Genomic DNA, 11,962 nt, shown 5'->3' on the forward strand with positions numbered 1-11,962 from the left:
CACAGCATTGGAACACGGGAGGTAGTCACCCAGAAGAACTTGAGCGGCCTGGTGCCCATCCGAGACTTAAGGCTAGACCCCAGCCTCCTCTGTTCCATTCCTTTATTAGCTCTGAGCCCCAATTTACTGATTGTGTGGCTCTTTCTGAGCATAGCATACCTGGTGACCAAATTGCGTTGCAAATGAATATTATTATGAAAAATTAATAAGTCACAAGAAAAACAAAAGTGCCAGAACATGTCCAGCCACCGTGTACCTAACTGGACAGAAGGAATGTGTCAAAGCGTGGTCTGCCAAGAGATTATTTCATGCCTTACATTTTGATGTTTTGTTCTTCTGAACTGTAAATATCTGCCAAATTATTTCACCAAGAGGACTTGTTTGTTTAGCTCCTGTAGCATCTTCAGTGCTTGTACCATGTTCTTACGGTGCCCTGTCACTGCATCGTTTAGCTGGCCTGGAATTCCTTGTACCACGTCTCTACCTTCCGACGTACAACTATCTATCACCTGTACTTCTCACATGCCCTGTTTCCAAAAAAAAAAGGAGTTCTGTTTGAAGAGAATTTGTATATTTGATACTATTCTTTAAGTATACTGCTAACCCTTTCCTTTTGATGACAAATGAAGAGAAAAAGATAGATGCTTTATAACTGGCTCGTCTAGACAAACCTATCTAATAGGACATGTATTTTCTGCTTTCATTTCAAAGCGTAGTCCCTGAATTTCAGTAGCAAACAGTTTGCAAAATCCTAAGACTTCCTTGCTTATGTTTATTATTTCCAATTAAGGATGACAAAAAGCTGTGAATACAATAGTATACTGTACCAAGTCAGACACAGATCAATAGGTTATTTAACTTTGTAAGGATCATTCAACTGGTTCCAGGAATTAATGCATATAGTAACCAAAGGCTGTTAAAGTTACATCTTTTTATTATTTTAAAACAGCATTTTTTATTTAAAAAATGGTATCTTTAATTGCAGATTAAAGTTCCAACATCTTTTCTCTTACTAATCAAATATGGTTGATAATGAAAAAAAAATCAAAGAGAAATTGCAAAAAAAAAAGATCCTTGACTTTTGGGCAGTTGCGACGGATAGACCTGTGAGAGCAACGGGGTGCTCTGGTTTCTGCTGGTGCCCTTCAGTCCTAATGTGGCGTGCCCTGCAGTGAGATGAAGTGTAACCTTAACACCTATGTAGGGGCAGAGGGTTATTGGACACCTCTAAAGGTAACCAAGTAAATAAGGAAAAAATCCCCATAGCCTGTGCAGGACAATCAGTGGCTTCTCTGTCTTCTAGTTCATATTATATTGTACCCCCACTTTCTGTCTTCAGTTGATTCCCCATACACTGTAGTTTATGAAGAGGATTTTTTTTTAACCAGTCCAGAAAAATGGAAATGAATTTAGAGAAGCTTGCTTTTCCAGAAACTTGGCACCCATGCATGCCCAGAAACCCAATTCACCACAAAAGGCGGTGACCTCTCTTCATTCTTTCTCCAGGACTCCAGACCTTACTCTGGGCTTTCTCTCATTTGGTTTCAGCTCAGAGTCTGGGTACTAAGAATCATAGGAGCAGTTAGCAATGAATGGCAAATGCTAGACTCAACACTTTACATTCTAAAGTGGAAGACCATCCTGAGCACTGCAGGCTCCCTGAGGCAGGTGTCACCTATGTGTCACCCCGTAGGTGAATCCACGCCTCTCCAAGTGCAGCATGTTCACTTGTCTCTTCTAAAATAAGTGAGGTGGCTGTTACGACATAGCTCTTGGCATCCTTCAGTAGGGAGTCTCTCACCAAATGCCAGCTTATGGGTGGTGTAAGCTGTGGCAGTATGACAGTAGTCCTTGGGCTACTGTCCTTAGTGTCCTGTCCAGCCTGTGATTATTTGAAAGGTATATTTGCCACTTTCCCTCTTTCACATTGAGGCGTGCACTTCAACTAATACTATCTTGTTTGCTTTATTTGAAAGTGAGAAAGCAGAGTCCACAGCCTCATTCAGTTCCCATTACATAGCTTCCAGGTCCTGCTACTGGTAGTGTGGTTCCACTGCCTGCAGTGGTGACTGGTGCTCACTCCCACCTCCACGGCAGGGCTAGTGGCTGGGCAGAGGCCATGCACAGAGGGAGGCCCTCTGACTGCAGACAGCATTCCTCCCTGTCCCAAGGCTCAAGGATGTTTCTGTGGCACCCTTCAGGGGCCCCTCCCAGGACCCTGCCCGATAGCACAGAGAAGCTGTGGCCAGCCAAGGAGCCACTCCCAAGGGGCCTCAAGGACACCACGGCCTGATCCTTGATTGTCACCACACCTTTCTGCCCATGTGGACTTAGCCCTTGGGATGAGAGAGAAATGAGACCAAAGGGAGAAAGATAAAGTTCTTTGTTTCTCTCCTCCAGGGGCTGGGTGAAAATCAGTGTGCTGCCTGTGCAGTTGGAGAGCTACCAAAAGGACACCGTGAGATTAGCCTAGGCGGTGGGTTGGTTTTGGTTTTTTAAAACTTAAAGTATTTGAGAAAAGAAACTCAGTTGCTCTCCCTTTATGCTGAATTTTAATGTCACTAAGGTCTTTTACTCATGAAATCAGGCCAAATACGTTTTCAAAATCTTACCTGCTTTAGTGAGATATAGGCAGGATGAAACAAAGGTGGGGAGATGATTCAAGAAAGGGGTCATTGACATTTAGTGATGGTTATAGCTGCATGTACAGAAGTAGTGCTGAGGCATTGTTGATACCAGCTCTAGGTGTTCAGGATTAAACCAGCTTTCTGAAGTTAGGGAAACCATAATCAGGAGTCGTTCTCTTTGAATGATCTTATAAAATTGTTGTTTAAGTTTTTTCAACTAGTGTGACCGTCACCATTTACACCTAAGGCTTGGTTCCAGCAGAGATTTTAACAAAATGGCCTATTCTCCCTCCACAAAGTGACAGGAGTAGCAGCCACTACCCCATGCTTGGCCATAGAATCACTAAGATACTGATGCCAGCAGATGAGTTCTAAAATGGAAAATCCCACTGGAACTGGCAAACTAGAGGATTCCCTAAAATTATCTGTCATTTGGGGTTTCCATTATTTTTCATTTCAAAAATGTATGCCCTTGAAAAGAAATAATTTATTGATATAGTAAAAGTAATCATGGAGTTTTGAAACAAATAAGTCCCTCTTGCTAAAATCTAAGACCTTCTCTACAGGTGCCATTGACTCCTAAAAAGTACACAACCAGTGTGATCAGTGGAGGTGTTCTGCCTTAGGGCAGCAGGCTGGCCTCTGCGGCAGGAAGCCCCAGTTCGCACAGGCCGTTCTCACCACCTCTGCATACCTCGTCCCAGGCCCTCCTGCCAGCTTGTCGGCACAGGCAGTGGGATGACAGTGTCGGCATGTGAATCAGCCCCGCCAGGCAGATTATGTAAATTCAGACATTTTTGGGAAAGAAAATCTGATTTGAAAACTACGTTGAAATGAAACAATCTTTATTATAACTCCATGTCTAATGTGTTCAGCCAACTAAACTAGGCATTAGCTCCTTTAAGATGTAAATAAAAGATAATGTCAAAGTTCACAAATTATTCTGCCTTGCTCCTCATGGCAGTTTAGCATTTACTAGTGATAGGTGGTTTTTAAGCAGTTTGTACATTTCTATATAAGTGGAAGCCATATCTGAAGTAGTTCATTAATATAAGAGTTTCCAAAGATTAAAGGAGATTAACTGTGCATAGGAACCTATAGCTTCTGCTTTAAGTGGAAGTACAATTTTGATTACTGAATGTTAGGCAAACATGATTGTTACTCCAGGGGACCTGCTCCCGTGGCCTGGGTGTTCAGCTCAGCTGAGGCCTTGAGGCTCCGTGACAAGAAAGCATATCTAAGTTACCAAATTAGTTATAACAACCAGGTGGATACTTTTCTAAACCATCTGAGCTTAGCTTTTGAATAAAAATTAGTCTTACCAAAAGTATTTTACATGTTCTTGATGAGACTGTCATTTTCACTTTAAAAGGCTTGAGCAATTGCCACTGATATTTTTTTAAAGTGCATGACATAATGATCTTCATACAATTTGAATTTTTTTAAAAAAATCACTGTTTCTTGCTAACTGCAAATTTTGCATCTCATAAAGGGAATTTTGTACTAAATTTGATAACTAGTTGATTTCATTGCTAGTCTTAGAACAGTATACAACTATCAAGTTATACTGTGCTGTGGGAAGTCATTTTTGTGTAAAGTCACTTTTGCCCATTAGTTTTATGTCTACACCTGAGCATTTCCCAGAGAACTCCCCGGATGCACTCAGGTGAGGACACCTGGCTACTCATCCTCCCATGCGGCATTTGTTTTTGCCTCCCTCCCAGATTGCCCTGGCAACCCTCCATCAAATGCAGCTGGGGATGATGCTGGTAGTGAGTTCTCTAGGGAAGGGTACCTGTGGGCTCTCATTGGCTCAGTGGCACTTGTGCAAGAGGGAACACATGAGGGCAGCCCACCTGTGGAAGGGCTGCTGGCTGCTACCAGATCTCAGTGAGGTCCCTCCTTCAGGACATTCCAGCCCTGATTGCCAGGCTGGTCTGCAGACAGTGCATGAGCCCATTGGATTACCCGGCAGCCAGAACAACTGTCCTCCAGGAGACAGCAGATCGGAACAGCCTTCCCAGCCACATGCCTTTGCTACATGTTGAATTCTGCAAGGAAAGTCAACATTTTGAATTTCAATGTGATTACAGCTCTTGCTAATATAGAAAAGTGCAGCTCTTTAAAGCTTACTAAAGTGCAGCTTTAGTAAGAGTAGTAATATTTCTCTTTCCACTTAATTTGCTATGTAAGATAACCTTTGAACCACAAGTTATGATAGAACCCCAAATGACTTAGACATGAGCTACATGAAGTCATTCATTCACTTTTTAAAAGTTTGCTTCTACTTAGATACAGTGCTGCTTTTAGGAATGCACAACTCACAGCCCCATGCAGCATGTGTCCATCTCTGTGCTTCTTAATTGCCTTGTTGAGAAATCTGCCATTTTACGTATGTATTTGTTGTAAATGAGTCCAGCACCCATTTAAATTAATCTTTTTTTTAATGTTATGAAAATAATCAGTTCATTTCATCTTAGTTTAAGTCTTTTCTTTTTTCCTTTTTTACTGCTGTCATTTCTTGTGCTTGTTTTTTCCCCAGTGAGGGTTGTCGAAGAGAAAATACAATGAAGAATGTTGGAAGTCGCAAATATGCATTTAATTCCCTGCAGCTGAAGGCTTTCCCCAAGCATTACAGGCCTCCCGAAGGGACTTACGGAAAAGTTGAAACGTGAACACACGGTTTCCTCTAATTAGCTGTTACATAATAAATGTGGGTACCCTCTAGTGTCATATATGACTTCTTCAAGAAGACCTGAAGGATTGGTTTTAATTTTTTGTTTTGTTTTTGTTTTTGTTTTTTAAAAAAAATTTCACTAAAGAATCTATGGAGCATGTTTTTTGGTTTTGGGTTTTTTTGTTTTTTTTTTTTTTTACCATTGGAATCAATAGGAGGTAATGTTTGGCTCAATAATGTGGGTAGTAACAACTTCCCATTTAAATAGCCTTTGGCTGTAACTGCACAGATCTATATGAATCAAAATGCCAACTTGCTCACTTATTTTTCTGCAGAGTAACTCAAAAGTGACCATTGAATTACAATCCACTTTGTACAAGTATGAATGTAAAACAGCAAATAATAAATAATTGGATCTTAGGCAGACCAATAAATGTTAAATGTGATTTTGGGAAAGAAGCTAGCACTATCTCATACAGTGAGAATAAAGGGTTCTAGTGAATTATCCTGTTTACAGCACCACCTGAAGTAGTTGAAAGAAAGATTGATAAATTAACTGGAGATAGGACTTTGTTAGAAAGTAACACCTCCAAGGTAGCCCACACAGTTGGGCCACTCTTTTTTTTGTCCCTCATGAGTTAGAGAACTGGGAGTCTGCTTGGAGACACAAAGCCAGCAGTAAGGTCCCTTTAGCCTGTCTCCTGTTCTCTGAAGCTCCCTGTCTAGGCTCTCCCATGCCCACAGGGCACATCTCCCTTTCTTCTCTAGATGTTAATCCAGGGCTTCAGATGTGGCATGTCACACTCTCCTGGGGAATTGATGACCATAGAGATAGTAGAAACCTAAATATTTACAGAAAAAAATTGTCTTGCGGGATTTCCAATATATCTTCTTCATATATCTTCTTCTAAAACACAGTACAATTGTGTTCAAATGTCTGATAAAAGTGTCTTATTTTTAGGTTTGCAATAATTGTTACTTTCTTATTCTCGTTCTGTTATGTAAGATGACTATTGAGTAACAGTTGAAATGATCTCCTTAAATGAGATTTTGAAAGAGATTTATGGGCCATAAAACTTAGGAATTTCATAGAAAATTTTGTCTGGTCATCTTTTATAAGATGATGATGAGTCTTATCTGCACATAGCAGAGTTTTTTTCTTAGGAGTTTTATGTTTTATTGATTCTGTTTATGATGTTTACATGTTCTTGAAAAGGTTTTAAAAGAAATCTATATGGCACATATTAATGATGCTGATCTTAATGATTTGTGAACCTCTTAGAAATTCTTACGTCTAAAGCCTAGAGATTCTTCTGGTTTCTTTGGAAACACGTAACAAACTTGGACCAGGGGTGCTATGCATGGGGAGGACTACTTATTGGCAGGAACACAGAGGGGGTGGGCATCAGGTAGGGGTAGAACTGGGTAACCTTCCAGATCCCCTCCTACTCAGAAGTCAGCATGCAAGCAGAACCTGCTGTCTCCCAATGCCTGCAGGGAGGGAAATGTCTGTGGAGGACACTTTAACAAGGATGCAGCTCTCAGCTGCTCCCTCAAAGCTGGGTTCACCATGGCAGGCAGGAAGCAGAGAAACTCCTGCGCACCAAACCCACTGCACAGGTGGCTGCCGCTGGTGTCACATTCTCCTCTTTAAGTGTCAGTTTCTGTTCACAGACAGTTCGTTTTCAATATGGCTGATTTGGCCTTTCACCTCTCCACCACCTCATTTAATTTGTAAATTTTTAGTTCCATATTTTCTCATTTTAACTTTCAAAAAATCTCCTTGCTTTTTAAAAGAATCAATATTACCCACATAGTTTTCAGATCTTTTTTGTCTGAAGAGCATTAAATATCTGCACTTATCAAAGGGAATATAGCAAATGTTGATCATCTGTCAGGAGTTTTGCATGTGGCACCTTTATGTGAATTATTTTCCCAATTTTTGCTTTATGTAATGGGTCACCATAAAACTGTAAGTCTTGGCAAATCATGTAGAAAAGGTTCAGGTTTCAGTGTTCTCTCCGAAGGCATTTTTACTGGGCTTCTGGTGGCATCACACACTTCCAGCGCTTGCAGGATGAGAGTGTGTTGCACAGCCTTGGAGGCAAGTAGCTCCTCTCTTCTGTAGGAGCTTTGAGTTTTCTGATGTGCAGGGAAGGCAGTTTTACAAGTTACCATAAAATAGAGGTTCCATCCAATGTTCCTTATAAAGCCTCCCCATTTAAAAAGAAATGAGATCTATGGAAAACTGGGAATGTAATGTGGATTCTGTCAGAGCTCCTACAGAGCACAGTTGCCTTTAGTTTCATTTAAAGATGTAAAAATATTGTATAATACAGTTTTGTCCCTACACAATTGTATTTGCCAAGCTTAGTGCATTATGATACCTTTATTTATTTGTTTCGGGCAGTATTAATATATATATAAACATACAGTTACTGTTTTATATATTCTTAGGTCATTCAAAGCCATGTATGCTGTAAATGTGCTAGTCTTTAGAATGACAAATAATAAATAACTGACAAGATATTAAATTTGGTCTTGACTGATTCATCCTATTAGGAGGACTGGTTCTATGTGACCAGCCTATGACTGGACCATTGTTGTTGGGCATTGCGTTGAGTGCTCAGGTGCTGAATGCATATGTTTGTAAACGTGGGACCATGGGAGACTTCCATTTTATATGCTTGTTTCTGCCTAATTTGAAGCAGAGGGGCAGCAGGGTTGAAGTTAAGAGCATGGACTTTGGGAGCACACGGACACAGGTCCCAATCTTGGTTCTGCCCCTCACTGCTGGTGACTCTGAGCAAGTTGCTTAATCTCTCCAAGCCTCCATTTCCTCGTGTGCAAAGTATGGATAACAGCGGTACCTTCCTGATAAGGTACGTGTGACGTGCCTCAGAAGTGTTTGTAAATGGTAGCCATTGTTGTTACCTTCCCATCTGTGAGCATGGATCACATCATCTCTGTGGGTAGCCCAGTCCTCGTCGTATGACTTGCCAAAATGCAGCTCCACTTGTATTAATATTGGCACTGTTCATCATCACCAGGACTGCCCCTTGCATCACTATTTTGCCTTCTAGGCATACATGACCCATGATCTCCCTTGGAAAAATTCCCCTCACTGGAAATATACAATTAAAGGATGATTGAAATGTTTAACTCTTGGAGTTTTTAGTATTGTCAAACTTCCAGAAATTTAAGCTACCACCTGTAACATGCCTTTTCCCTTTATTCTCATTGATGGGGCCAATGCACCTCAGTTCAATGTCCATTTCCTTGATTACTGTGAACACTGAACATCTTTTTTACCTTTATGATATTTCTATTTTTGTGATTTCATTGGAGTGTTGGTCTTTTTCATATAGATTGTTACTAATATACAATGTATTAACCCATGTCATATGTTGCACACTTTTAAACCTATTTGTCAGCTGTCCTTTGGTCTGTGGTAGGGGGTATACAATATTTCAAATATTTATGTAGTCACATACACCTGTCTTTCATTTTGATGCTTGTTCTGAAATTGAGTCCCGGCTTCGCCACAGAAGGTGGCACATATGGGGCAGCCAAGTCCTTGTGGGCACGGTGGTATGGCTGCGTGAGCACGATGAGGGGCTGGACCAAAGTGCTCACTGGCACCTTGCTTGGTGCATGGGCTGTGCTCAGTTTAATATTATTAATAGTTTCTGCCTTTACACTCATGTCCCAGGATTATGTTTTCAGCATTTACCTATTCTTATTTCTAGGTTTTTTATGGTTTCAGTCCTACATTTAGATCAGTCCATCTGGAATCATCTTGGTGTAAGTCCCGTGTCATGCTTAGAGTTTGCTAAGGTCAGAGAGAATCCCTCAAGGCCAGGCGTAATTTTGCTTCTCTTTAAAGTTAAGCCAAGGAGAAGACATGTCAGGACGCCCAGACATCAGCCACCGTGAGCTTCTTCCCGCCCTCCCTCTGTACAGTTGGGCACTGCGCTTTGGTTTCCTGTTGAGCCTCTGCTTAGTAGATGACTTGGCACCATCTGGCTGCCTAGATCTAGGGGAGTTGTCTCAGAGAGGCTTTGCACTGGAGGAAGGTAAGAGGGGTTGGGGGTTAGAGCTTCTCGATTTGTGATTTTTTAGAGAACAGAAATGATTAGCTGGTGGGGGGACATTACTTCATTGTAGTTGTTCTACTGGGTAACCTTCCTCTATTCTTTACCAACATCACACAGCAGGTTGGCACCATTTTTGAATAGAGGCTTCGCACAGTATCCTCAGCAGCATCGAGTGTTGTTCATGTTGTGGTAATGAGCAATGGATCTCTCTGAGCAGGCAGTGTGACCTCTGGTCACTCTAAAGGACTGCCAGCATTTCTCTTTTCTCAGGCCTGGGGGAGAAGAGCTCTTCTGTGTGTAGGGGTGTTGGGAACACATGGACAGAAGGAACTGGCCTCGTGTCCCATCATGTTCCTGGGATGGCTCTTCCAAGACCAGCACTTCCTTCTGGCAGGCAGACCCTCACAGAACTCTGCAATTGGAGATAGACAAACTCTTTTTCTTGTCCCCTTTCCCCCAAAATGTCCTCCTATACAAGCCCTCTTAAGAGCTGGTTTTCCATAAGTTGTAGAGCGGGCACTGCTGTGCTGTGCACAGAACCCCAGCCCAGAAGCACAAGTTCCTTGTGGAGCCTGCAGGGATGGCAGTGATGATAGAACCAAGGAGGTCAAGGCAGGTTGGAGAGAAGTGAGCGGCAGGAAACAGCTCAGGCTGCCTGACCTGGCCCCAGGCTACCCATGAGGGCCTCCAAAAAGGGGCAGAGCTGGCTTATTCAGATCCCTGATGGTTTTACACTTTTTAAAGTACTCTTTTCTCAGAGACTCTTAAGTATTTTCAAAAATAGGAAGTAATTGAATTTACAGTGGATAAAATCCAGTATTTGAAATCAGGGAGACAGGAAAAAAAGCAGACTAGCATCCCTTTCTGAGAGGTGTATGCTGACCAAAAAGATCTTTCATTCCTGTGAGCACCAGCAGCTCAGTCTCTGGCAGAGAGAGAGGTGGGTTGTAGAGATGGAAACGTGTTTAGCAGATCTCTGCTCCCAATAGGGGCCCTGGCTGCAACTGACCTCCTGATGCCTTGCCAACACTAACCGTGGGTATGGGTACCAACCAGCACAGTGGACATCAGCCCCAGGACCAGTCTACAATTTGCCTAGTGGCCAAATGGTGACTTTTAAATAGGGAGAGCTGGTGGGGCCTTTACCATTCTCTGCCCAGTCAACAACAACAACATGAAAAGGCAGCCTGCAGAATGGGAGAAAGTATTTGCAGATCATGTATTTAAGAGGTTAACGTCTAGAATATACGGGTAACTTCAGTTCAACAACAAAAGAGCAAACAACCTATTTTTTAATACCCATCTACCACCTTAACCATTTTAAGGGACTGAAATTGATTTAACCCATTCGAATGATTTTACTCATTCAAAATGACTTGAGACGTCTCTCCGAAGAGATACACAGATAGCCAACAAGTACATGAAATTATGTTTAACATCACTAATCCTTCGGAAGATGCAAAATAAAATCACAATGAGATACTTCACACTTACTTGAATGGCCACTATTTGAAACAAACAGAAAACCAGAAAATAACAACTATAGGCAAGAATGTGGAAAAATTGAAATCCTTGTGTGCTGTTACTGTAGACTTAGGCTGCTGTGGAAAACCGTATGACCGATACTCAAAAACACACAATAACTGTGTGATCCAGCAATTCCACTTGTGGGTATATACCCACAAGAACTGAAAGCAGGGTCTCAGAGATATCTGTACACCCATGTTCACAGCAGCATTATTTACAGTTACCCAAAGGTACAAGCAACCCAAGTGTCCACGGACAGATGAACAGATCAACAAAGTGTGCTGTATATGTACAATTGAATGTTATTTGGCCTTAAAAAGGAAGGACATTTTGATACATACTACAACATCGATGAACCTTGAGGACATGTGCTAAATGAAATATGCCAGTTAAAGACAACACTTACTTATGGTAATAAATTTCATAGAGACACAAAGCAGAGTGGTGACTGTCAGGGTAACGAGGTGGAGGGGTTCTGGGGGTAAAGGGGAGTTCTGGAGATTGGTTGCATAATTGTGAATGCAAACTAAAATGGTTAAGACAGTAAATTTTGTATGTACTTTACCACAATTAAAATTTTAAAAATATTGTAAATAAAGTCATGAAAAATTACTTTTAAAATGAATCACAGACTTACATGTAAGAGGTAAAACTATAAAACTTTTGAATGAAGATAAAATAAAGCTGAGATTAGGCAGTAGTTTCTTAGATGTAGCAAAAGATAAAAATAAATTGTAATTAGCCAAAATTAGAAATTATACTTAAAAGGATACCATCAAGAAAGTGAGAAGACAAACCCCAATTTGGGAGAATTTGTGAATCACTTATCTTTAGTTGACTTGTATCTACAACACATGAAGAACTGTTACAACAGTAAAAAGAACCAAACTGGAAACTGGACTAAGGACTTGAATAGACATTTCTCCAAAGACATACAAATGGCCAATAAGCACATGAAAACATGCTCAAACATCATTAGCCATGCCTGTAATCAAGCAGATGAACAATAACTGCTGGTGATGTGGAGAAACTGG

General features: G+C 41.2%; 1 protein-coding gene across 14 annotated transcripts in view; it reads left to right on the plus strand.

Moving 5' to 3' along the window:
* Positions 1–11,824, plus strand: part of INPP4A (inositol polyphosphate-4-phosphatase type I A) — a 147,769-nt gene extending 135,945 nt beyond the window's left edge. For 7 of the 14 annotated variants that reach the window (XM_010352043.3, XM_010352048.3, XM_010352050.3 and 4 more), the window contains one exon: positions 6–5,263. In XM_010352043.3, the coding sequence (XP_010350345.1) occupies positions 6–186 (181 nt within the window). In that variant the 3' untranslated portion in view covers positions 187–5,263. Of the gene's footprint in view, positions 1–5 lie in introns of all 14 variants that reach the window. The other 7 variants (XM_010352045.3, XM_010352046.3, XM_010352051.3 and 4 more) reach the window with 3 other exon arrangements.
* Positions 11,825–11,962: the final 138 nt, after the last annotated feature.

This window comes from Saimiri boliviensis, chromosome 1, assembly GCF_048565385.1.
Source record: "Saimiri boliviensis isolate mSaiBol1 chromosome 1, mSaiBol1.pri, whole genome shotgun sequence".
NCBI lineage: Eukaryota > Metazoa > Chordata > Mammalia > Primates > Cebidae > Saimiri > Saimiri boliviensis.